This window comes from Haliaeetus leucocephalus, unplaced genomic scaffold, assembly GCF_000737465.1.
Source record: "Haliaeetus leucocephalus isolate CR32 unplaced genomic scaffold, Haliaeetus_leucocephalus-4.0 Scaffold636, whole genome shotgun sequence".
Lineage (NCBI taxonomy): Eukaryota > Metazoa > Chordata > Aves > Accipitriformes > Accipitridae > Haliaeetus > Haliaeetus leucocephalus.
Genome location: NW_010973072.1, coordinates 4,225,033 through 4,251,420, shown reverse-complemented (window position 1 = coordinate 4,251,420; position 26,388 = coordinate 4,225,033). Strand labels below are relative to the sequence as shown.

Here is a 26,388-nt window from a genome sequence, read left to right as displayed (position 1 = left end):
AGAAGACAAGAGATTTGCGGTGTTAAAGAGGTGTCCCTGGAAATTATAGAAGTATTAGATTAGTTAGGCAGCTTTTATCACCTAATAACTGAAATCTGTCACTTCTGCTTCTGAGGATTTCATTTTTGTCACCTGTACTAGAATAACTGTAAAAATTAATCTGCATTAATCCAAGTTGATATGGATGTTTTCTCAAAACAGTTTGTCATATGGGAACTGCCAAGGTTTAAATCAGGATTCTTTGCTTCCTTTTTTTTTTTTTTTCCTTTTAATTATCCCTTTTAGATGTGGAACTTATGATTACTTCTACCCAAAATGTTGCATAATACATGAATACGTGTCACACAGTAATATATTTCTTTATCTGGTTTGTGAGAGGAAGTAAAGAGAATCTTGCATATTTTTAATAGCTCTTTACAATATCTCCTATGGAAGCTACTAAGCAGTATTTATGAAATTTGTTCAGACCAAATATTGCAGATGAAGCTCTTTCTACAGAAAGGCAGTATGGAATTGGCACAAGAAGGAAAGTCAGTGCTGATTTCTTACAGGAGATTGTGGAACATTTTTAATCTTGAGATGTACATGCATATTTAGATTAGGAGTTGATTGCCATATGATGTCCTGGAACAGTTATTGTTTTCCATGAAAAGGGCATCTTTGTGCACAGCAGCTCTCTTAAAAGCCAAATACTGCCAAATAAAGGGAGTTTAACATTTCATACACGTATTTTATAAACAGTGTGACCAAAGTTCAGAAACTTGCACAGTTCTCCTCATAGAGGACTTGCCTTCAGTAAGACACTTCCACTTTTTTTTGGTCTCCCCTTTCCTATTTCTAAGCTTCTGCCTCTAAAATTGTACCAATTCACCAGAGGCATTACAGAAAATCAGCGATTCTTTTCCTGCTGCCCCAGTTGCCCCTGGGGAGTAACAGGAGGCAGCACTGGGGTGGCTCTCTGGTCCAGCATGGCTCTGGGAAAGCCATTGCACACACTAGTGTCAGGGCAGAGCAGCTGGGAGGCACCGCTGGGATGACTGGCCTACCCGCACCCAGTATGTGATCCTCATATGGTTCTTCTTAATGCATGTACTGACAATGCCAGATAAAAGCAAAAGCTAATGGCATCCCGTTAACCAAATTCTGTGCCTTAAGAGTGGGTTCTGTACAAACAAAGAACTTCACTATTAATATTTCAACTCCAGTTTCTGTGAAAGTTAAATTGTATTCTGTCATCAGAAGTGTTGGTGCTTAAAATACGGTGGTTCAGTTGGAAGGGCCAGAAAAACTTGAACCTGTTTAGAAAAGGACTTCTACCCCATTGTTTTGGCAATACCCTAGTGTAGACTTGAATTAGGTATTCAGTATTCAGCATAAGTTGTCTTTCTTCAAACAATCATTTTTTTCTTATTAAATCTGTATGACTACAAGCATAGGGTTTGTGAGTGTTAGGGCAGTGAGATTAGACTTCACCAGGAGATTCTGCAGTGTGCAGTGCATGATGCACACAGAAATTATTAATAGGAGAAGTTGTAACACAGTGCACTGTGGTTAATAAAGTCACTTCCCGATGCGAAACACTGAGCTATGAAGTGAGAATATAATTTCTGTAATGGAGATTCTTTGAGCTTCTCCAACACCACAAGAACAAGAAGCAGTCTGTTTTTAATTTAGAAATGTCAGAATTACACTAAAATGAATAAACTTTAAATAGTCCTTCTTATGTAATAAATCCCCAAGACTATTCTTGTCACATATAATCTGCAAGAAAAGCATGTGTATACAAGCATTTAGCAGTGCTAAGTAATCTCTGGGAGTTGACCAGTCTCTCCGTGCCAAGGTGAATTACGTAAATTCATTGTGCTTTCTTATCCTCATCACTAAATTGTAGGTTTCTTCCTGCCGTGGTTTAACCCCAGCCAGCAACTAAGCCCCACACAGCCGCTGGCTCACTCCCCCCCAGTGGGATGGGGGAGAGAATCAGAAGGGTAAAAGTGAGAAAACTCGTGGGTTGAGATATAGACAGTTTAATAGGTAAAGCAAAAGCCACGCATGCAAGGAAAGCAAAACAATTCATTCCCCACTTCCCATGGGCAGGCAGGTGTTCAGCCATCTCCAGGAAAGCCGGGCTCCATCACGCCTAACAGGGACTTGGGAAGACAAACGCCATCACCCTGAACATCCCCCCCTTCCTTCTTCTTCCCCAGCTTTATATACTGAGCATGACGTCCTATGGTCTGGAATATCCCTTGGGTCAGTTGGGGTCAGCTGTCCCGGCTGTGTCCCCTCCAACTCCTTGTGCCCCCCCAGCCTCCTCGCTGGTGGGGAGGGGGGAGAAGCAGAAAAGGCCTTGGCCCTGTGTGAGCCCTGCTCAGCAATAGCTAAAACATCCCTGTGTTATCAACACTGTTTTCAGCACAAATCCAAAACGTAGCCCCATACGAGCTACTATGAAGAAAATTGACTCTATCCCAGCCAAAACCAGCACACTTCCTTATATGACAAATCAATGTCTAAATTGGGGGTTTATTCTGAAATGTAATTTTCACAGTTTCAGGTCACAGATAGTGCTGCTTTGTATTTTAAACTACAAGATAAATGTATTAAGGAGCTAACTTGAACAAAGGATTTTGGAGCACCTTCACAATGAAAAGGGCTGAAGTAACTGTAAACACCTTATGGACCTGGGATCTGCTGTACTGTGCCTCCCTGTTCACGCTGGAAATCAATGCTGGAGAAGTAGGGTTGCACAAAGGGACACTGCTTGCGAGCTCAGGAGCAGAGAATTTAGTGGACAGCAGGGAATAGGCTCTGTAAGGTGATGCTTGAGCAAAGCCAAGCTCAAGAATGGAGCAAAACCCCAGGATTTTTAGACTCCATCTATTATAAAGACAGTCTATTTCAGCTTTAAACCCAGTATAGTATTCTAAGGCTGTGCCATAATATCTAATTTGCTTGTAAATGGAGGTTGGTAATGCTTTATGTGCAACTTCCCACATCTAGAAAGTGATTTTCATCTCCATTTATGAAGAAATTCTATGTAAAGTAAGCCATGAAGTGAAAGCTCCTCCTCCCTCTTTCTCAAAGCCTTTGAGTATTCAATTGGTTTGAAGATATATATGTTTGGAAGCACACAATTTATCCTTCCCCTGTCACTGCAATTCTAAGATACTTTTATTTGCTTTCTAGACCCAGAAAAAAAATCAGGTTTGCTTTAGTTTTTGGAATTATTTGATCAATGTTCATTTCTGATACACATGGGAAAACTAGTTTTTCCCTATGAATAAAGGATTTAAAATAAAATACAGGGATCATTTTCAATGCATTATATATATGTATTGATTCAGATAATCTTTTCCCATCTCTGTAAGACCCAGATTCTCCCAAGGCAGAAAAATACTATTGTGTGAAATACTGGCACTAGGACAGCCGGGTAAATAGAATTAGCAGCTCATTACTGCAATGTGAGTTGAACAAATGCTTGCACTCTCTCAAAAAAGGAAAACATGTAAGCAAACAAGCAGCAAAACAAAATAACCTTGCCAGTCATGGAAAATGCTGCTGCTTTGTGAATAGAAATGCTTCTGCTTTGTCTAGAAGAGTACTCATGTTGTGTATAAAAGTCATAACCCTGGGAGATACATTTCACAACAGCAACATTTCCAAGCGCTCTGATCTGTACAGGGATGGATGGGGATGACAAAGCTGTTACTCTGTTGTCATTATCCTGAAAAGCAAAAAGACATGTCTATCCACAGGTAGTCAGGCATTTACCACATGGTGTTTACATTTAGTTACATTCAGTTTCCAAATACAACCAGATAATATGCAGGATTTAGACGCTCATCTTACTTTTGGTAGTGAAGGTGTAGGACTAGAAAGCTGTCCGAACTGCTCTGGGCAGGCTGTCATTTCATACCCTTCCCAAGCCCAGTTTCCTTTATTCATCATCACCGAGCCAGGGAGCAGGAGCAATGTGAGGGCAAAGGGCCAGGTACAAATGCATTAATTGGTCCTGCCCTCAGTCACCCTACTTTAAAAAGTCGGGGACTCGGTAGGAACAGTATTTTGAAATGTGCTACCCAATGTTGCTGTCTTTCCATGGACAACTGCACGGTTCATTTTCTTGTCGCTGCTGTTCGCTTACAGCACGGCTACAGGACAGTGTCTTCTTCAGAGGGTATATTGTCTCTCTAGTCCTGATAGTCATTCATCAAGTTTAATATTTTGATTCCAGCTTTTAGCAACAACAGATAAATTTTCCTCTTTTGAGCAAAATCAGGGATTAAATGGACACAATGGTTTGATGAATAATCCAGCAAATCTGTTTAATCTTTTCCTGCATACACATCAACAGCCAATTTACAGAGGATTTGTTCATTTAAGTTCTGTCAAAAAACTTGGGAAAAATAAGTATCATTTGCTTTATTGTATGATTGGGGATGTATCGTTATTTAACTAATAATATATGAAGCAAAGTGCTTTTTCACTAGTAGCATACTTGCTGTACAGAAAAACAAATGTTATTGACTTTCACCTAAGACTCTCCAGGGTATTTTGTTTGTCTTTCCAATTTTGTGATCCCACTGTGGTTTTACTGGAGCCACTGCATGCTCACAGGAGTGCACTGCGTGCAGGGTGAAGATTTGAGACTGTAAACCAAGTTTCAGTAGTCACATACATTGCTTACTTGTTGTGGAGGAAAGCAGCTAATTTGAGTATGTTTTTAATATTCATTTTTTGGTAACTTTAAAGCTTGAAGAAGTTTCAGCTTCTGCATGCTGCTAGATTTGCTTCTTCTTCTTCTTCGCTACTGTGAATGCTGCTCTACGGAAACAAATCCAAATGAGGATGATGCACCTAAATGGCTGAAGGCACGAACAAAGCTGCAAGCCTTCATGGGGGCTGAGGCCCCAGGGCTGCGGGGAGCAGCATATTTCCAGGGAGGACAGAATATTTAGGCAAGCATCTGCAAATGAGGACCAAGCTGCCAGTCCTAGATTTAATGTTAACAACTGATTTCAGATGTCCTGGATTACAAGAAATTATTATCGTCAACATGAAAAAATGAATGAGAAAAGATATTTAAGACAAGAAAAAAATTTGTCAGTGGCAGGATCCCACTCAGCTTCATTAATTTGGGTAGGGATGCTTTCTGATCAGGAGACCCAATGGTAGAGTATTGTAGCAACTGGATTGGTACACAGGGATACACAAAGTCTAACTCACTGCTAATGAACAGATCTTAAACAGTAACAACTAGATATTTGCACCTCTTTTAATTCATGTGCTGTAATTGCCCTCTTCTGTAGTATGAGGGCATTTTCCATATAGATCAAATCAGTTCAGCAGGAATCGAATTGATTAAACTGTTGTCATGTTCCTCCGAAAGTAAAATCAAACTTCACCAGCAACAAAAGAGGGGTTGTGGAGGAAAACACTCCACCCAAAAGATCCCAATGTGGTGCTGGTTTGCTGATGAAGTGATTCAAGAAATTATAGAAAATCGGTATCAGAATTTTCTCCCAGGTTAGGTCAGTTTAGGAAGCAGAAAGTACCAAACAGTTACCACGTTAGGGGCTTTTAGAACATTTCCCCCGTTTTTGTGATAATCAAAAAATCTTAAAACAGGAGAACAAGCATGGCCTCTGTTCTGGAGCTGAGCAGAGCCAGCCTTCAGGGCTGAAAGCAGGCCTTGAAATTCAAAATGTAATGAAGGTTCTTGGAGGCGGAGCTGCTGCAGACACCATCCCCTTGCGGGAAGCCAGACAGGCTTCACGGGGAAAAGTTTGGGATGCTTCTCAGGTGATGCAGCAAAATGTTAACTATATTAGTGCTTTTAATGAAATGTTATTGCTAATAATATTAACTCACCAGACTTTCCGGTGTTTAGTTACACTAATCTGTGGCACCCTAATTTTGCTCCCTCCCCTTTGCCCCCCTTTCAGAAGGGCTCCCCAAGAGTTTTGTCGCTTGTCTGGCAGAATTGGGGCAAAGTGACTTTTCCAGACCTAGTGGCAACTAATGCTTTAAGGAGCAGCTGGCAGGAGGTACAAGTAGTTGGCATGCCATTCCTTTTTCACAGTCACTGAGCATATTGTTCCCAAAATTTTATTCATCTGTGCTGGCTCAAGGCCTAGGGAGATACAGCTCCAAAGCAGGGTATCGTCGCAGAGTTATATTCAGGAGAGCGAGGGCTGGGGGAAGTGGAGGAGGAGGACACACGAAGAGGAAGAAGAGGCTCTTTGCGTCACTGCAAAGGATTTGAATTTAGAAAAAAAAAATCCTACATAGCCTAAGATACAAAATTGTATTTAAAAAAAGCTTCACTGTTTGAAAAATGCATTGCTACCTTGTTTAATAGTGATCTATTTCAGACCTATTTCTAGATGTATTTCAGGCCACACATTATATATTCTACATTCAGCGTTTCCTGATATAATTTTATAGATGTTTTTAGGAAATCTGTTTCTTAATGATAAACAATTTGTCTTGGGGTTTCTATTGATAAGTATCTTACAAATTTCACAGTAGAATCATAGTAAGGAAGTTCAGAGCCTGAACAAGATAAAGAAGAAAAGACAAAATTTGGATTCACTCCTGCTTTTGTAGGTATGATGCTGGGTGAATGCCAAGCCCAGACAAGCTGGCTCTCTAGATTATTAAAATGGTTGGTTCATACTATTTGGAGGAAAGAGAAATATCACCAGACGACACCTTGGTTGTGAGGCATTTCATCTACTTAAAACCTCAGTTTGGAAATTCCTTCTTTGGGAGAGGAGGGGAAGAGTTTCTTTTATGAAACCTGTATTTCCCTGAGTGTCTGCTGTTTCTCTTCATTGCCTGTGTTGTCACGGTTTTTAAACACTGCCCCATGGTGAAGAAGGCACTAAATAAAAAATGATAGTCCCCAGTGATAGTACCTGAGGAATTTATCAAGTTTGATTATCTGGTCTGGGCTGCAGGGTGAGGGCAGGAAACGTGGGTCTGAACTCGTGGCAGCGAGGAGTCCCATGGGCTTTCTGCTCCCTGTGGCTATCGGGCGCATGTTTTATTTTACAGATCTAGTAACTAAGTTATCTTCTTTGGAGGTAGCTTAGGAGTGGTATGTTTTCATTAATGCCTCTGCCTTACCCCTTATATTTTTCCCACCCGGTGGTCTGTTTGGGAGCTGCATACTAGGTGAATTTCACACTAATTATAAACCAGCCTGTTATCACAGAGCTGAGTCTGTTCCTGAGCCCAACAAGTCTTGAATTTCTACTTTTAAAAGTCTGAATCTGTATAAAATTATCATTATAAAACAAAAAAGGAAGGAGCAAATATCAGAGCAACCAAAAGAAAGGGCATCTGAGACAGTCTGTGCTTCCTGTCTCTGAACTTGCTTTTAAAACCACGGGACGTTGGCTGAGGGTGTTTGCACGACCCGTTTGGTTTCTAAAGGTGTAATTCCTGTATGGTGTGCAGCCCCCCCGGCCGGCTCTCCCCTGCACCCCGCTGCCCCTCCAGGGTGCCGCTGGTGCTTTGCTGGGCTGGAGTTTGGAGCAGTTTCTCCCGTCATCAACCTCACACCTGCCAGAGTGAAGGTTTTAAAGGTAACCCTGGGAATTCAACATGTCGTGTGTCCCCCCCCCCCCAAATCTAGCAATTTATTTATTGCTAGATGCTGTAATGTTATGAAAAGAGTTTAGTGAAGAAGAAGGCTTAAACCTTGGCAGGGGAGAAACCAAAAGACCTTTCTGTAGGAAAAGTAGCTGTTGTTACTAATTGTGTTCAGGTACACGACTTGATCCTAGCGCAGACAGTTTCACATTCTTATTTCAGTGGATAGATGGAAAGAAAGTAAATGTGAAATAGCGCAAAATGGAGAAAATGTCAAAAGAAAGTTTGGAGGGGAGAAGAGGGAATTTTTCTGAAGTATTAGCTTTGGTGAGAGCTTTTTTTCGTCATATGTATAATAATTATCACAACTACATTGTATGCATTTATTTTTAAGGGATCAATTAATTAAAAAGTTTTCATTTATTACATTGCTCCAAGGACTTCCTGGGTCAGTGTATGTACATGCACGCAATTGCTAGCTTTTAAAATCCAGGTCTTTTCTAGAAGCCCTGAATTTTTACACATTTGTAAAAGTATTTTCTTACGCATGACATGTTTTTAATACTGTGATCCTTCCATTTTTCTAGAAAAGCATTTCAGTTTTATTTTAAGCATAAGTAGACCTGCCTGGCCTCAGGAAGCGCAGAGTGCTGCTGCTTCAAAGCGTAGACTAGTTTTATCCTGTCTCTACAGCAGCGCTTATTCCTGGCTGTGCAATGCTTTTGAGGGATGGTTCCAGATTGTATTCCTTATTTTTGACTTATTTCTAGCCCATGTATCTCAAAAATCTGCATTTCCCTTGCCTTCTGGCCAGGGGTTTCCCTCAGCTTGGCATTCCCCTGGAGAGATCAGTTGATTCAGGGACTGGTTCATACGCTGTTGCCCATGGCAAAAGTTAACCTGAGAAGAAACAAGGTGCTAAGTCTCTTGGCTCACTGCTTTTAATGGGTGACCAGGAGTAAGCTCAGCTTTCTCTAAGGGAGCAATAAATTGTAAAGTAGTGCTGCAGGGTCTTCTGGGACACAGGTAGGTGGGCAAGAAAGTGCCCATCCTGAGGACATGAATATTTGGGAGGATGCTCCCTGTCTGGCATCCCAGAGATACAGCACGTGGAGGGTACTGCTGGGTGGGGACCTCCCTGAGCACCATCGCTGGTGAGGTTCCAGAGTCGACATCGCACCTGCTTCGGTTTCGCAGGATTGCTCTCCTGTGCAGTGTTGCGCTTTCATTCTGTCGCTGTTTGTTTTCTCACTTCCCCCAAAGAAGTTTATGAAGCTGGGGCTAGGATTGACCTTTGTTTGAGACAAGGTGATCTCTATAATTTACATAGGTTTTTTTCCTTAAAATAATGCCCACCATAGAATCCACTAAACCTTCTTGCTTTTGCTCTCAAATCCTTGCATCTATTACAGGAATACTTGTGTATCTTGCATATATGTATATACATATATATGGTAAACATGAAAAGAAATCCCATAGCTTACAAACATGTTTCCTGTTGTATAACACAGAAGAAGAAAGTCTTAAAGATTCTGCTCCAGGAGTGGTCACGGCTTTGCTGGAGTTTCAACTGTTTTTACACAGTATAGGAAATCCTTACCAAACACCTTATGGGCAAAGAAGGTCCATGTCTTCTGTAAGGAGACTGGCCAGAAAGGTGCCTCTGTTTCAGCAATATTGTACCCTAGCAAATGGTCTTCTAAAAACTGAGGTCTGATTCTTTTGGCAAAATCTTCCCCATTTGTTAATGGAAATTAGAGTCAATGAAGTTGTTGATATAATATTTACAGCGTAGGAAAACCCACTTTATTCAAATATGTTCTGTCTTTCTGGGTAGAGTCATAATTTTGACATGGGTAAATATTGCACAGTTTTGGCATTAATCTGAAGCTTTATCTGAATTACTTGATCTTTCTGAGTCTATAAAAATTAAGTTGGAAACCTTGGGAGCAGTTTGTAACCTTGGTGCTTCAAAGGCTTGCTGTAAATAAAACAGGAACAGAGTTCTGCTGTGGTGTTTCAACACTTCTCTTTTCAGTTTTGTTGGGGAAGGTGACAAGCAAAAAAGAATTGTATAAATTGTATAATTGTATAGAGAGTGTTTTGAAATATATAGTACAGGCTTGGTTCTTTGCATGATAAAAACCTGTTTTGGATTCAGTGTGAGAATAGGTTAACTTCTGCCCCCCCCCCCCATTTTTCATACATGTATCATTTGGGGAATCTTAGTCACAAACTTAAGTTTGCAAAAGTTAATTAAGACTTCAGTGTCATAATACCATTACAAGGCCCCCTGCTATCATGTCTTTGCAAAGGTTATGGCGTTAATGAAGTATGAAAGCAGATTAACTACTAATCCAAGGTGTATGCTGCAAGCTCAAATAATCAACACCTCATTTACTTAAGAACAGGAATATGCAATTCCAAAACTACTTCAGAAATATATTTTGACCAATTCAGAAGCCAAAGACATGTTGCACAGAATTAATCTTGGGCAAACTTAAAACTCTGTAAGAATAAAATATAATATAAATATTTCTTTTCCTCGCTCTTCTTAACCAGGAACAGAAAAGCGCGTGGTTGTTTTTTTGTAGAGACAAGCAGTTTAGGATCTTGGCCAGTAAAAGCAGAGCAGGACTTCTGTCCTTTGTGGAAGAAAAATGACAATTCAAAAGGGAATGTAGATTGTAGGCATTGGTTTCTGAAGAACACAGGCAGCTGATGAATTCCATACAGAAGAGTGTGCTTGGGAAAACAAGAATCTCTTTGAAGTTCTTTTTTATTGCTGCAATTTGAGAAACTGGGGTAGTTCAAACTGCGTCACTCACTGATACCTTTGTATATGAGTCAGACAATACAATTTTAAGAGAATTTACAGATTAGGGACTTTTTTTTTTTAACTTGCAAAATGTGTTTCACTACTAAATTGCTGGTAAATTCACACAGTTTAAAGATACATACTGAGTTCAGTTTTTCAGTTTAGATTTGTGGTTCATCTTTCTTTCTGGAACACTTGAGCATCACTGCAGCTACAGTACTGCATCTTGTGATGGCCCTTGACTAGCTTCTGGGCTAGGGCATTTACATATTAGTTCCAAAATATGATGAGTGGTGTTTGAACTCTGGGGTAGTGATCCTACCAAACTACATAAAAGAAGAGTTCAACTGAAGTTGAGTCACCAACAGCTACATAATTAAAAACTCAACTGGGCACAAAAGCCTGATGTAGTACAGCATGTTTTATTTGTGGTCCAGCCCTTAAGAGGAGACATAATGCTTGGCTTTCAGTTTTATTGAAATGAGGTGATTTCTGCCCTGCCCCATAAGACGATGTGTTCATTGTGGGGGATGTTATTTCATGTGTATGAATTGGGAGGCAACCTTTGAAGGAGGGTGCAGAAATACGGATACAAGTAGTGCATGTTTTCACAGTATGTCATTGTTTTCCCCTTGCGGTGACTTCCTGGGCATTTTATTCCTTGGGTCACAATGCATCTGATTTTCAGCAGTGAGCGAATGTTGTGCTGGTTTCTTACATGTATGCACAAGCAAATTCTGTTTGGTGGTTTGCCACCTCCTCTCAAGGTGGCAAACAAGCTTTTTATTCCCAAGCAAGCTCTTTCAGTGCTGGATGAAAAATGTAATATACGGGAAATTAGTTCAACTAAAAAGCAAAGTTCTGCCAAGGGGAAAATTTTCACGCCGAAAGTCTGTCACAAAATATGAGTTATTACAATGGGTGAATTTACAAATTGCTGTCAAACTGGTGCTGAATGATGTTAATATGACTGTTTAGGGCAGTGCACATTTAATTATTAACAGTTATGATACAATGCCATTATTTCTTCTGGGTCTATATACTTTTATTTAGTGTGCTTCTGCTGTTGAGATTTTCATGCAGTTATGTCAATACAAAGCCTTGTCCTTTGAATATGAAGTGAAGAATTTTGTTTATGTCAGATTCACTGGGAGACCATGCTATTACTACTGCTACAAACCATCCCCCTTCCCCCCCCCCCCCAAAAAAAACCCCCAACCACCCAAACAAACTTATAAACCAGTACCAGTTTCTTGTGGGTAAAACATTATAAAGCAATGTATGAAGAATAGTTAAAGTAACTTTAACACACTTCAAAACACAACTTCTGTGGGATGGAATGATATTGGTGTTGAGTTGAATTCCAGAAGAAGAGCACTTAGGTGAAAGGTTGGACTGAATTTCTTTCAATGAAATGCACTGAGATTCAGTGCAATTCAATGCAATTAACTTCAGACCATGGATATGGGGTGCAGGGCACATTATCTTCTGGAAGTGCCATGGGATCTCCAAGATTTTGAATTGCAGTTTTACCTCTCACCTGCGGGATAGCCCTGTCAGGCTCACGTTGACAGTCTGGAGTTTTGATTTTTTCAACATGACCAAAGAACACCAATGCCAATACAAGCCTTTTACTCTCTTCCTTTTCATCCCTGATTTTCTTGGGTGACGAAATTTCAGATAATGTATAAAATGATAGATTTTTTTCAATATCATAGTCCAGGGAGCTTGACCTGTATACTGTGGTAGTTCAGACTCTTGGCAGTAAGTTCCCTGTATTTGCACTTTAAATAAAAGCTGCAGTTTCTCATCACTCTTTCTGACCCTGGAGCAGTGGAAACAATCTGTTCTCACTGAGAAACACTGAAGCTATGTGTAACTGGAGCAAATATAAATATGGATTTATGTTATAAATCTGTGGAAAATTTTGAGAGAAAATTGTTTTTGAGTTGAGTTGAAAGTCAAGTTTGTTAGATGACCAGAATACTGTCATTTCTAAATCAACAAAAGGACGATGCTTTGGAAAAGAGGGTTCAATGGTGAATGGAAAGCAACAGTTAGAAATTAAAAACTATGTATACTAATTAAGAAATGGAAAAAGTAGGTAGACTAGATTAGAATTGGTATAAACACAATAAGGAATTTAAGACCTTTGGGGCAGATCTATGGCTAGAAAAGCTATAGGACTCCGTAGAGTTGAAGGATGTCTCTGAGGTGAATGAATAGAGTACCAAGATCCCTACCCCAGGGTAGATCAGGTCCACTGCAGTGTCTGGCTGCTGAGCACTTCTGGCGCACGGCTGGTGTTCGCGGAGCCACCTGCAGTGTTATTCACTAGAGTTCATAAGCGTTCCTCAATGGCACAGTCCAGGTCAGAGCAATGACTCGGTAGAGATGATGTAATCGTTGCTAATGACAGGATTGCTTATAAGACAGTAGTATTCTGTCCTTAGAACATGTAGGTTAGTGTGGCAAAACAGGAGAATGGAGAAAGCAAGCAGCAGTACTGTGGCACATCTTAGGAGAGGTACCTCTTGTTGTAGCACTGAGTAATGTCCTTCTGTTGACATAAATTCATACAAATTCCTTTGTAGCTGAACAAAGACCCTGTGGTAAATAAACAATTTTATTGATTCAATGCCTGAACTGGTAAGTCTAAAGGCAGGAAATTTAGGATTGAACTGACATGTCCAACAAAATTTTAAAAATCCTTCTTCCTCCTGTATATTTTATTCTGATTCCCTCTATTTTTTTCCATTCAAAGTGCTAATTAGTTTATACAACTTTTGAACATCACTGAAAATTAACCTAAATACAAAAAAGTTTAAAACTTTTGAAATTACTGAACTGAAATATTATCAATCCCTTCAAAGTTTTCATGTCTGGTTTTGACTGAAGGCATTAGTGGAATTTATCCAAGTGTCACAAAGACACTGTGTATAGCTACAGTGTTGGGAAGGGCTGACAGGACTCTTGGAGGTCTAAACAGGTGAAGTCAGAGTAGATGCACTTACCTCTCAGTATTACTCTAGTGAGACAACAGTACAGTTTTACATACAGAGCTAATGTAGACATGTTTAAAATGGTCCTGAAAACCTGGTCAGGTTGTGCAAAGTGCCAGAAAGATTATTCATGGAGTGTACATGTCATACATAATGGGGAAGCTGCTTTAAAAATCATGTCTGCATTTTAAAACTCTTATGTAAACGATGTTTTGCTTTGTCTTCTGCTATGGACTGCCTTGAAATGCTCAGAGTCCCCATGCTGCAAATGTAGCCTTTTTACAGCATTAACAGGATTTGGTGCATGCATTTCATCAGTGGTTCTGATGACTGAACTAGCTTGCTCATTAACTGCTGGACAGCTCATTAATTTTACAATGAACTTTTTTTCCCTTGCCTTCTAGGTTTATGATGAATGTGACTTGGGAAGGTAAAGATTTGTCCTTCACAGCAGATGGTTATCAGGCACACCCCAGGCTGGTGGTGATAGTACTGAACAACGATCGTGAATGGGAAAAGGTGAGCATTACCTCTGGGTAAAAGCCACGAGAGGAGGTAGGAGAGACTTGGTAGAACCCTATTAATGACAAGTAGACAGATTAATGTCATGGATGTCAATGATGATATTCTGCTGTAGCAGGTTTGTCACAACAGTTCAGAAAAGATAATTTTACCTTATTCCAAGTAGGTCTAAGGAGTTTTAACAAGAAGAGCAACATATCAGTGAAGATAAGCCACGTGGATTTCAGAAGATTTCTGTGAAACATGCCTTGCATTGCTGCTAACAATTTAGTAAAATAAAGTGGATAACTGGAAGATCTCCAGAAACTTGGGCCTTAACTACCTAAATTTGTATGGATTTGTATATCTTGACAACTCCAGTCCTTTTATTTGCTTCTGTTTTTATTCTTTGACAGATTTTAAAGTAAAAGTAAACTCTTTTATTTATTTATTTTTTTAAAACTCTGAAATTCCTGTTGAATTGGAGGACAATCCCTATAACATTTTCCTAAAAAATTCAGACTCTTGACTTGTGTTCTCCTGGTAGGCAAGTGATCTCCATAAACCTCTATACAGACTAGAAGGAAAAGTGTCTTAATAACAGGGCTAATCATATATGCAAGTAATAAAAGAGAAAGTTTATCATGAGTGTTTTTTCCTTAAACCTCCCACCTCAGGTCCCACCTCAGCCTGTGATTGTTTTGGCTCTGAGTTTTGCAGGTTATCTGTGGTCCCATGTTTCAAAAACAGGGGACCTTAGAAACTGTTTGCAATGTGAGACAAGGAAAAAATACACCTGTATCATCCACCAGTTTTATTTTAAATTCATAAAACATGATCCTGCATTATCTAGATTGGTGCTGTAATCTATGAACTCCTTTTCTTATAGTTTTAGGATCCCATAAAATCAACTTGAAACTCCAGTTTGCAAGACTGCAAGACTCTTCATTATGTTGAATAATAATGACAAAATAAGAATTACTGAAGGACATCTCAGTAAATATGCTAGTCATTCAAAACCACAGAGAGTAGTCCTAGATTATGCTATGTATTTATGTTCATTTGATGCAAATTTAATTCTCTGGATAAATTTAATCCTATCCAAATGTGTCAATCTGAATCTTTGGAGGAATCTTTTGCTCAGTAACCATTATGAAAATTTCTTACCCTATTTTAAAATTCTTCAACAGTCTGCATGTCATATATAATATTCTGGAAGAAAATATTATACTACTTGGGGAATATTAGTATGATGCACCAAAGGGAGAAAATGGTTGGAGAGGCAGCCAACAATGCTTATGATATAATAATTTCCTATACTTTGTACCTTGAAACTTCTCTAAAGAGACCATTCAAAGGACAAGGGGAGACAGGTTTGATGTTTTTGAAAAATAAGCTAACAGCAGCAAAGAAATGCTAGATATATGAACTGATATTATTTCCAAGAAATAACTTGAGTCTGTTTTGACCTTCGTGTGACTCCCCTGTCAGAGAATGGAAGATTTGGTGCAGGTTTTGCTGTATCTAACTGTGCACGTTGTATGGCAGCAGTGCACGCTCCACCTGCTGCGTTGGGCTACAAGACTCTCTGTAAGCTGATGCTTACATTGTCTGTGCACAGTTTTCCATCTGATAAATCCCTTCCTGCTCATTGTCGTGTTTGAGGGGCTTCTAGGAGGAAGAAAAGAGTGCCTGAAGGGAGGCTCCTGCCCAGAAAAAAATGTATGCATCTGCTCCTAGCTGCCCCTTTGCTTTAGAGCCCTTTTGGTAGCCGGCCAGATGGGTCACTTCGGTAGGGACAGCCTGCCCCTAGCTGCAGCTTTCGTTTCTGCTTCTCTATCACAGGACTGTGGGAAGGGAGCCAGGTTTAATTATGTCAGAGGGGAGAAGTGAAAGGCGGCCAAGAACGGGCTGTCACCACCAGAATTATTCTTCTGACCACAAGCTGATCCCTGCCTCTGTGGATGAAGACAAATAAACTGACTAATCAATTGTCCTGGCAAGCTGGATGTAGCTCTCAGCTGTCTCGGAGCACCCCACATTTATATCAGCAGAGCGTCACAGAAATAATAGCACAGTTCCTCTGACTTAGAGAAGGCCCTTGCCCACTCCTTGGTTTATTCGAACATCTCTCTAGTGTCATCTTGACATTCTTTCCAAGTTGCATTTCTCACCCCATATCTCTTAGCCGATTTCTTTCTCCTTGTTCCTTTCTCCTTGCGCTGTTTTGCTCAGTTTCAAAACTGTCAAATTTACTTATCTGAGATCTAACATTTCCTGCTCTGAGTTTCCAGACAGGCGCATGCTTTTACTTCCAGTTACAGCATTGCAATGAGTATCACAAAATTGTTTTACCGAGTCTTATTAAATATCTTCAATTCTATGTGGAAAACATCAAGTCTTAGATTCTAATTAAATTATTTACTCATGAAAAACTGACAATTCAACAGCCTGCTAATCCTTGTAATGTAACTAAGTTACATAGAAATTGCAAGTAGCTACTTTACTATTCATGTAAGAAAGAGTAATTGTGATTTATGTGAAGAATTTTTTACCCAGTATTCTCCTGAAAATACAAGACTTAATATTAAAACTCAATTTCCTTTGGTTTTAGTATAATAATAATCTGCTTTTACTTAAACACAATTTTTCCTTGGTCTCAAAATTTATATACTTGACTCGAGGCTTGAGGTTATAGAAAATCCATTCAGCCATAGCTGAAGACCATACGTCTTACCCCTAGGAAAATAAGTTCCTCTTCCTTTACAAATGACTCAGTATCAAAACTTTGAAGTGGTAACTTCACATGTAAATGGGGTTGACTGAGGGATTTGTCAGATTATCAGATTCTGAAAAAAGCTGGTTGGATGGTAATAGTTTGAAGACTGAAAATCACTTTTGGGCATGTTCAGCAGGCATCCAGCAAGATATTTTGACAGATCCTAAAGCAGCTACTCAAACTTCTGACATCAACATTCATATTCTTGCTGCTAATCTTGACAGGCAAAGAGACTGCTGTTCTCAGGCAAGAGATTTTTAAGAAGACAAGTTTAATGTGCTTGTTTCAGTGAAACTTGGTAAATTTGCCAGAGTTAACAGTGTTGCCCAAATATCACCAAAGCGCTGCAGGAGCACTGTGCTAGTGCTAAAAAATCCTCAGAGGTCCAGCAGTACCAGCTGCAACTCCCCCATTAAGCTTATCTCACTGGTGTGTGACCTGGGTGTCCCACGCAGCCCATTACCTTCACTGAGTTGCAAACTTCACAGTCTGTTAGTCTTTCTTTCTTTTTTTTTTTTTTAATGTAGAAATAAAACCAATCAATCCAGTATTAAAATCATATACTAGAATGTAATTAGCAGGGCAAAATCAGCTGTGCATATCATGTATGTTAAGTAAGGTAGGGAGGTCTGTATAGCATTTAAAGACGAGTGTATTCCATGTGTAAAGGTGAGTTCCAGGATAAAAACAATTTTTACTGGTGCTCCCAGATAGATACAGATAAAATTACCATGGTGGTCTGTGTTCTGGGTGAATTTGTGAGATATAAGTGTCCTACACATTTGTGGCCAATGAATTTTTACAAGAAGCAAGAATAACAGGTACTACATGGAACAATTGCTAGTTAAATGCCATTGCAAGAACTGTTACTTACATCCAGGTTTATTCTAAACATAACCAATCATCTTTAATTTTCTATTAATGACGGATTTAATGTAGAACTTAACTTAATTTTGCTCTGATTAACTAGCATATGCCAGGTTTACAAGCTCCGTGTGAGGTTGTACACATTTGTATCTAAGTAGGAATGAGTGGGCAGAGGGTGCGTGATTCCTGCCTGGAATAAATGAACCAAGGTCTTCACAGAGAGCTCCATCTGGCTACTAACATCTACTGTCATGTAGCCGAGAAAAGACAGCTATCATATCTAATAGTATAGCTGAAACTGCACTGGACAAGAACTGAAAAACCTAACACTCAGTCAGATTTCTGACAGCTTTTTGTCAGAGTACTGTGATAATAAAAAGTAACCAAGATAGTATAGGGTAGTTTCTTGAGAAATCTCAGTTGATTTCAGAGAAGGGGTAATGACAGCTGAAGGATCCTGATGCCTCATGGTAGACATTCCCTAAAAGTTGTGAAGAAATGCAGATATTTTAACTAGAAATTGCATGATCTAATAATCCATTTGCTGGTATATCTTTTGTCAGTAGCTCTGTGGCCTAACATGATATATTATCTTGGCCCATAGCAGAAACAGCATGCTTTTTTAACATCTGTTGGGTTGTCATTTTCCTTGTTCCATCCTTGTTGCTTAGCGTATTTAGTTGTCCTGTAAATATGCCTATCCTGACACTGTCGAGTGAAAATTGCATATTGTTTCTGTATCAGTGAGCTTTTACTTAGCCTAAAGGCCTTTCCTTTGACCTTTATTGTACTGAATTGTTTGAATTGCACCAATTATTATGTAGCATTTCTTAAATCCCATATTCCCAAGGAGGATGGTTCTCTCCTCTCTGCTGCTGTAAAGGAATCGCAGCTAGCATGGAAAGTGGTGGTAAAATGTGCTTTGCTCCTGTTCTTTACAGCTGATACTAGAGAGGAGATTAAAGAGTAGGAAGACTTTCAGGGCAGCTCTTCCTCTCTAGAGCTAAAGGTATGGCTGTCTGAACATTTCTGGAGAGCTCTAAGATCTTCACTGAGTGCAGAGGAGACGAAAGGTCTTCACTCACTGGGAGGTGGAGGAAGGGGCTGTCAATTTGTTTAGCTCTTTTCCTTTCTAATGACATAATCAACTCATAAAATGGCTTCTCTGGCATGAGTTTGAACTCTTGTGCTACATAGAGTTATTTGGGACATTTTCCAGTACCACAACTATACCAACCACTGAGGATTTGGTGAGTGCTAATTACTAATTCTGTATTGAAAAATGAGGCTACAGGAGGTGGTAGCTTTTCTTTCTCCTCCTGTTTGTTTATAATCTGTCTGGGTACTGTGTTTTTCCTTTGAGCCCTGCTGGTTGCAGTATTGGTGCCTTCCTGTCAGCATAAGGAGCAGCCATGAGGGAAGAGTGGTACATTTGCATACCCCATATGGGATTTTGCAGCAAATTCTGAAAACTTCAAAGTCTTTAAATGGATGTCTTCAAACCACCCAGGACTGTAAAACACTCCCTATTCATAAGACATGAAAGCGCTCGCATTGCATTTTGTCATTTAAATTTAGAGTGTCATTGTGAAATATGGACCTTCAGAAACACAAAGCGACACAAAGGTTAGCAGCAGAAGGTATACAACAGATGCTGGTTCTGGAGGAAGGATTTTGGTCTTGTGCTAAGCTCTGCAGCAGCCTGTTATTGCTAACCCAACAAACTCAATTTATGCTTTCTAGTTATTGACTTAAAGCTTGCCAGAGTAGCTCTTCCTTGTAAGTGGAAAAGTGTGATGAAATAAAAGTAATAAATTGTTTTCTATAAAGCAAGATGAGTTAGCTTTTGCATTTGGTCAGCATTATTTTCTTCACTGAAGTGAGACAGCTTTAAAAGTATGTTTGCAGTATCACAGAATCATAAAATGGTTTGGGTTGGAAGGGACCTTAAAGATCTTTTGGTTTCAATGCCCCTGCCATGGGCAGGGACCCCTTCCACTAGACCGGGTTTCTCAGAGCCCCATCCAACCTGGCCTTGAACAATTCCAGGGATATGGGGTGTGTTTAATGTAGAAAGAACATCCCTGAAAATTCTTCTCTTTTCAAAGGTTTATTCAGGTAGTCCTGGCCATGCATTTAGTATCCATGTTGTCGTGTAACATTTTTTCTTACAAAAGGATGATGACTGTGTATTGTGTACAGTTCCCATCTGCTGGGAAGAGGGTGATAGGACTGAGTTATTTGTTTGTTTTCTGTGAGAAATGCCGGTGTGACAGACTTTCTTTTCGTGCCAGCATTGGCACTCAAGGGAGAACATACTCTGCTCTTTCCTCTCTCTGCTCAGGATCTGGCTTTGCTCTTTTTCTCTGATTCGATGGTCTCTGTGAGGGTGTGTGATTAGGATTATGTCAATCATCCTCATATTATTTAGAGGCTGCTTTAGGGTGCAGCGGGAGGGGGATCTCCATGAGGTACAGCAGTGTGTAACTTTGCAACTTGTCTGTCTTTCTTAGGCTAGCTGTGTTTATCTAGCTGTTACACAGAAACACACCAAATACTTCTTTATCACCCTCCTTGGGTGCAATCTTCAAAAGAAAAATAGGCATGCATGAGGTGGTCAAACCATGTGTGTAATGCAGTGAACTTGTCAGGTGCTTTAGACAACAGTGGATGAGACGAGGACCCTAAGATTGCTAATTCAGTCTGACATCAAACAAGCTCTTCCGTGCTCTCAGCTATTTCCTGCTTTCCTTCCTGTGTCCTGTAGAGATTAAACCAAATCCTATAGCTGTTAAACCAAAGGGAATATTCCAGTCTGCATACGAAGATGGAGAAAACAGGAAAGAATATACCAGTTCAAAAGAAATACAATGGTGTATGCACCATTGCAAGTCCGTACTTGAAGCTGAGTTTTGCACCTACAATAGTGAATTGAGGGTTTGATTTGCTATTGAAATTTTATTTTTTATGAGAGTCCCAGCCTTTTGGCCATAAATGAGGATTTTTATAATTCGGGCCAGGATCTTTCCCCCAAATTATTCTGTTGCCCTTTTTTCAAGTGAGGGCCATCTTCTGTATTTCTCTGGGATCGAGGCCACATCATTATCAAACTAGGAATGACAGAAATTTATCATAAATCTCTGGATATTTTGTGGCATTTCCACACAGTAGAGTAAAAGTATTTGCATGCAGTTTTTGACAGTTCCGAAATGGAGCTTGTCTGCGGTTTTTGAGTATTATCCTCAGCTTGAATTTTCTTCTTAAAAAAATGTTTATTTTACAAATACGCACTACTGCATTTATTACTTTAAAATCTTTCTTAACGCAGTTTCACCTTCCCCCTCCATTTTTGAATCTAGCAACACAGATATTCCATTCTCTGTTGAGAATAAGCTCATTTTCACTTTTAATTTCTCTAGTAATATTATTTGGATTCTTAGGAGGTCTAAGCAGGAGAGCTCTCTTTATAGACACACTTTTGTGCTCTTTGCACTCTAAGCATGCTATTCTCTTCTCCATTGCTCGACTTGCTATAGACTGTAACTAAATGTAGTTAATTGGGTTTAAGGTTGGAGCATAAATCAAATTTTCAGACCTCTTTTTGAACTATTCAGTAGTTCATCTTTCAGGTTGCATAATCCAGAAGTCCAAACATTCCTCCTGTACTTTATTTAATGGTCTATTAAATGGCTGTCATTCTAAAAAAGTCATGCTACCTAAATGAAAAAGAGATTTTACAGCACACAGTTTTCAAAAATAGCTGTATTTTTCCCGTGTTCTGTGTGTGCCTAGAGGTGCTGAGTAAATGATTCCTCAGCACATGAGATTTTGAAACAGCAAATGGTTGCAGGTGAAGATGACTTTGTGTTTCACCAAAATGAGAATTGATAGGGATCTTAAACATTCTTAATCTTCCAGGAAAGAGGAAAGGAATAGGTGAGGAAAGGAATGCAGGCAAGACTGAGCAAACTGCCCTGATTTATCTACAGCTAAATTTCCTGTCATTAGGGGTTGGCTACACCAAGTGTAAAAGTTTTAGCTTATATTGGCTTCATTTTAAATTCAGGATGGCTGGGCCTGCCACACCATCTCAAATACGTGAGATTCTTCTTGATGCAGTTGGAATGTGTCTCTTGCTGCCTGCTATTAATGAGCTGTGCTTTCAGCTAAGTTCTCTGGGGCAGCAGTCTTGCTTCCATGAGCTAGGGGAAATGATTATCCTGACCAACATAAAGTTTTGAAATCTTAAAAATGTTTCCATTCTGTTTCAGAGAAAAAAATTTAAAATTTCAAATTCTATGAATCAGTAACCCAAACAAAACAAAACAATACAATAGATTGGAGTAGTTGAAATTCTTTCACCTCAAATTTATCTCTACATATTCTGATAAATTAGCACATATTTCTAGCTAGCATATCCAGAACTATAAGTGCAATGTCTTTATTAAAACATCTTTATTTCTGTTTACAAGCTATTTCAAATGGTGGGTTTATGTTTTGAACAGTAAAAAGCCCACTTTCTGAACTGTTTTCTTCCAAGAAATTAGGACTACAGAAATTATCTTCAGAAAAGTTCTCTTCTACCCATCTCCCACCCTATCAAAATGTAATTTTGGCAATCTGGCAGGCCTGTGCAGTATTTTATCTCCCTGTTGTCCTCTGGGTGCCCTTTTCCAAGCAGTGATGGCTTGAAGACTAAGGAGGTAAGAAAAAGCTTCTGAATGGCAAAGAGTTCCCCTGAGATTGATCATGTATAAGGAGGAAGGTTTAGGCTGCAGAAGGAAAAAATAAGATAGTAAGTCTTCACTGCAGTGATAACATTTCCACAGCAGAGGCAGTGAGTTTCTATCCTACATGTGAGTTTACCACTATTTTATTTTTGTGGACCTGTTCGTCTTTGAAAGACTGGCTATGAAAATTGTTTATGGTCTCTGATAAGAGTATGTAAAGTTAGTTCACTGATGTTCCCTATTGGAGGTTTGTAGTGTCACCTGAAAATTAATGTGTTCTAGTGTTCAGATAATTTGTCATTAAAATTAAAAAACGTTGCATAAAGAATATCTGTATGAGGGATACCAGTATTAGTAGGTAAGCATGCTAATTTAAACACAGACCCCTTCTACCTCAAATCTAGATGCTTGGACTTGGTCAGAGGTTGCCACGTTTAGTTCATTTCATCTGTAGCTATAATGATCACAAAGCACACTGAAAATGAGTGCTGCAAAACACTGGAGGCAATTGAATTTTGAAGCTGTCCAGGTTGGTAAACTATTTCACTGTAAAATGGTTTATTCAAATATCACCATTGACTCCTACTGAGAGCAGCAACTGAACTTTTCATATTCTACTTTTCATATTTTATGTATGAACTTTTTCCTATTCTACAGCATTTATAATGACCTTCACAGGTGAAACCAGGACTTGGCATGCTTTTTTTAACTCAGACATTTTGCTTTGTTGTCATAGGTAAGCCACTTTAACAGTCAGTGTTGAATAAGGACTTAACATTTGGGTTTGCACGCAAATTCTTACACTTTATGAGCAGACCTCTCTATAATGTTCTGAAATATGATGAGCATGTGTAGTTGTTATAACCTGTTGGTTTTTTCCCCAAAGCATTTGAAGGTTTTAAAGGCATTCGAAACAGATATTGACTGGATTTAATACTAGATCTGACTTTGATAAGTGACATAAATGCTGATCCTGCAGGACACCTACATATGGATGCAATTTCATAAATTCTCTTTATTTGACAGCTTTTCTGTGTCATTTCAACCCTTCACCCTGTAAAAAAGGGATGCTATCAATTGCACAAGGATGTTAAAAGAACTAAATAATATATGAAGATACAAAACATTGTGTAAATAATTAATACCATTCATATTCTTAATAATGATCTTATAATTAGTTCTGCACAAGCTAAAAGGCTTCTAATACAAATATAAAAATCCTCCATATTTTGACTACGTTTTAATTGTATAAAACTAAATTCTTATCCTCCACTTAAATGAAAAAGTGTTTTGATCATTCAAAACTGTAGCAGAATGATAGAAGTGTAACATGTAATTCTCAACAGTATAGCTATTTTAAAATCAAAATACCAAATAAAAATTGAAACAGTTTACTTGTGAGGCCAGCATCATCAGCAGAGCAAATCCTGTACTTGTGCTAACCATTTATTAATTAGAACAAACAAACCCAACAGAAACATTTCCCAAACAAAAGGACTGACCTACAGGCTCTTTCTAATTATTACCCTTCCTCATTTGCCATTGTTAGCCTACCAGCAAGGATTTTCAGAGCTTTTCTGCCTTTTGCTTTTCTACCGTTCTTCATGACATTGATATCTTTCTCTTGTACTTTTTTTTCATTGTGCTTTCTGACACTGTGGGTTACTCATTGTACTGGTGGTAGCAGGGTGACCTGCAATGGACATGCTATTTGTGCACCATATAAAGACCAGATGAAGTCACTGTGACACCCTGGGACTGCAGCGGTACACCTCTTTGGGCAGAGAAGTAGGGATGCCCCTAAGGCCCAAGGCAAGGTCTTAATTTTTAATTATTTTTTAAAAATAAGGTCACAAGGAGTGAATATTGAGATAAATGCATGGAAGGCAACAGATAAAAAATTTTGGACCTAACTTTAGAGATTCGCTCAACACATAACACTTCCATACAGATACGACTGTCAAAAGAAATTAGCATTTCCCCAAATTCAGCTGTTTCAAAATATGTGCTTCAGGATTAGGCAGATCTGCCTTCTCCCAGAATCCTGTATCGAGTGATTTAGAAAGGCAGGTGCTGTCACTGCTATAGTCCTGACCACACAAATGCAACTAAGCCTCAGCCATGTTTCGTTTCTTCTTGCTGGTTGGAATAGGCAGAAGGTCAGGCACATTTTCCACTTCTGAAATTCATCGTATAACTTGGCACGTTTCCTGTTTGACTGAACTACTGAGCTGGCTGGAAATCTCCCCATTCCAGATGGCCAACTTCATGGCGTACGTAGGACATAGATATGAACGACACCGTGTAAGCTAACATAAACCAGCACAGGCTCTGCTGTGAATGCAATTATACACCATAACTTGACAATTAAACTATTTTTGCAATATAGCTGCCTCATACAAATATATTTATTTCCCTGTATATGAAATAGTTTTTCTCACAAAGGCTTCATCCAGTGTATTTTGGTTAAATTTCATACTAGAACTGTACGTATATATCCTGTGCCCAGTTCCCATTGATTTAGGTGTGAATTCTTAATTCCCTTAAGATATTTTGAATTTCCTAATTTAAGTGTATAGAGATTTGGCATTTCTGCCTTCTACATTAAAGTTCAGCAAAACATCTTGACTTATAAACAGGATGGAAAGGAAACTGCAAAGGGCATGTGCTTATATGCTTCCCTAAATAGGAATGAATATAAATCATGTTCTTTGGGAGTTTTTGTGATTCATTTTAAAGTCTTTAGAAGACAGAAGGTAGGTGACAGGTTTTTTGCAGTTTTTTTTAGGACCCGAGTGTCTCATTGTACTGTTAATTCCCACCATTTTCATTGCAAAACAAATATTTTAGCAGTCTCATGATTATGTTATAATTTGTTTAGCTTAAGCGACTGAAGAATTATTAAAATTCATTAGGTTATAAATTTTGTGGATTGCTAGCTCATTTATATTATCTGTCATTGCTACTCGGATAACAGATGCAATTAGATTTATGGATACAAAGTAGTTAAACACAACCTGAGGAAGAAAATGCTAGAGTTTTCAAAATATTTAAATCATATGCCCGTTTCTGGTGTTCTGGAGGTAGAAAGAAATGTAGGTTAATTTAGAAGGGATATTTTATAATAGTAAATAAATAGACAATTTTAATGTAAAGTGGGGTATGCTTTCTTAAACTGCCCCAACAGTTGGCATTAACTACAGCAGAATAAAATACATTATTTCTAATAAGAGCTAAATCATGCACAATTGAACATGTGTTTACTAAAAACCTGGTTTGGCCTCGCTCAGGTGTGATAGAACCCTAGGTAAAGGCTTTCACAATGGCTTTTCAAACTATAACAATAGGAGAGTCTTCTCTTTTGAGAAGATACTGAAATGGTATTATGATATTTTTGTTATCAGTCTGATGTGTATGTGTGGGTTAGTTTTCTTTTTCTTTTTTTTTTTCGCGAACTGTTTTCTTATTACTGCAGATTGGTCCTGATAGCAAATCTGGTTGCTGTTCTGGCTCAAATGGAAATGATGCATGTCAAATGTCACTGCAGCTGTAGCCAGGTGGTAGATAGTGTTAACTGATGTCATCCAGTCTTTATAAAAGCTGTTATCTCTTAAAATAACGTTACCTCGTTTGTCTTTACCACAGTGCATTTTCTCACTTCATGCAATTACTAAAAAGTTCTAAAGTAACTTTGATAACAAAAACCCAAGACAGCTGTCTTTGCGACGTAATTAATTTCCTGTACCTGTATCCCAGCACATTTAATATTAGATGTCATTTGTCAGAAACAAGCAAGCATATATCAGCAGCCTGTGTGTCTTGGCATTTCAGGTGGGGAAATGGGAGAACAACTCACTGAGCCTGAAGTACTCTGTCTGGCCGAGGTACAGCTCTTTTGCAGACAGTGACCCAGATGATAATCATTTGAGTATTGTCACCCTGGAGGAGGCTCCCTTTGTCGTTGTTGAGGATGTGGATCCTTTGATGGAAAGCTGCCAAAAAAACACCGTGCCATGTCGTAAATTTGTCAAAATTAAGTAAGTAAATACACAGCATTCCTTTCTTTTTTTTTTTTGAGTGCAAAATATA

General features: G+C 38.9%; 1 protein-coding gene across 1 annotated transcript in view; it reads left to right on the top strand.

Annotated features, from left to right (window-relative positions):
• Positions 1-26,388, top strand: part of GRIN2A (glutamate receptor, ionotropic, N-methyl D-aspartate 2A) — a 182,758-nt gene that overhangs the window by 104,156 nt on the left and 52,214 nt on the right. The window contains exons 3-4 of the mRNA XM_010578444.1: positions 13,827-13,941; positions 26,131-26,336. Coding sequence (XP_010576746.1) covers positions 13,827-13,941; positions 26,131-26,336 — 321 coding nt within the window. The remainder of the gene's footprint in view (positions 1-13,826; positions 13,942-26,130; positions 26,337-26,388) is intronic.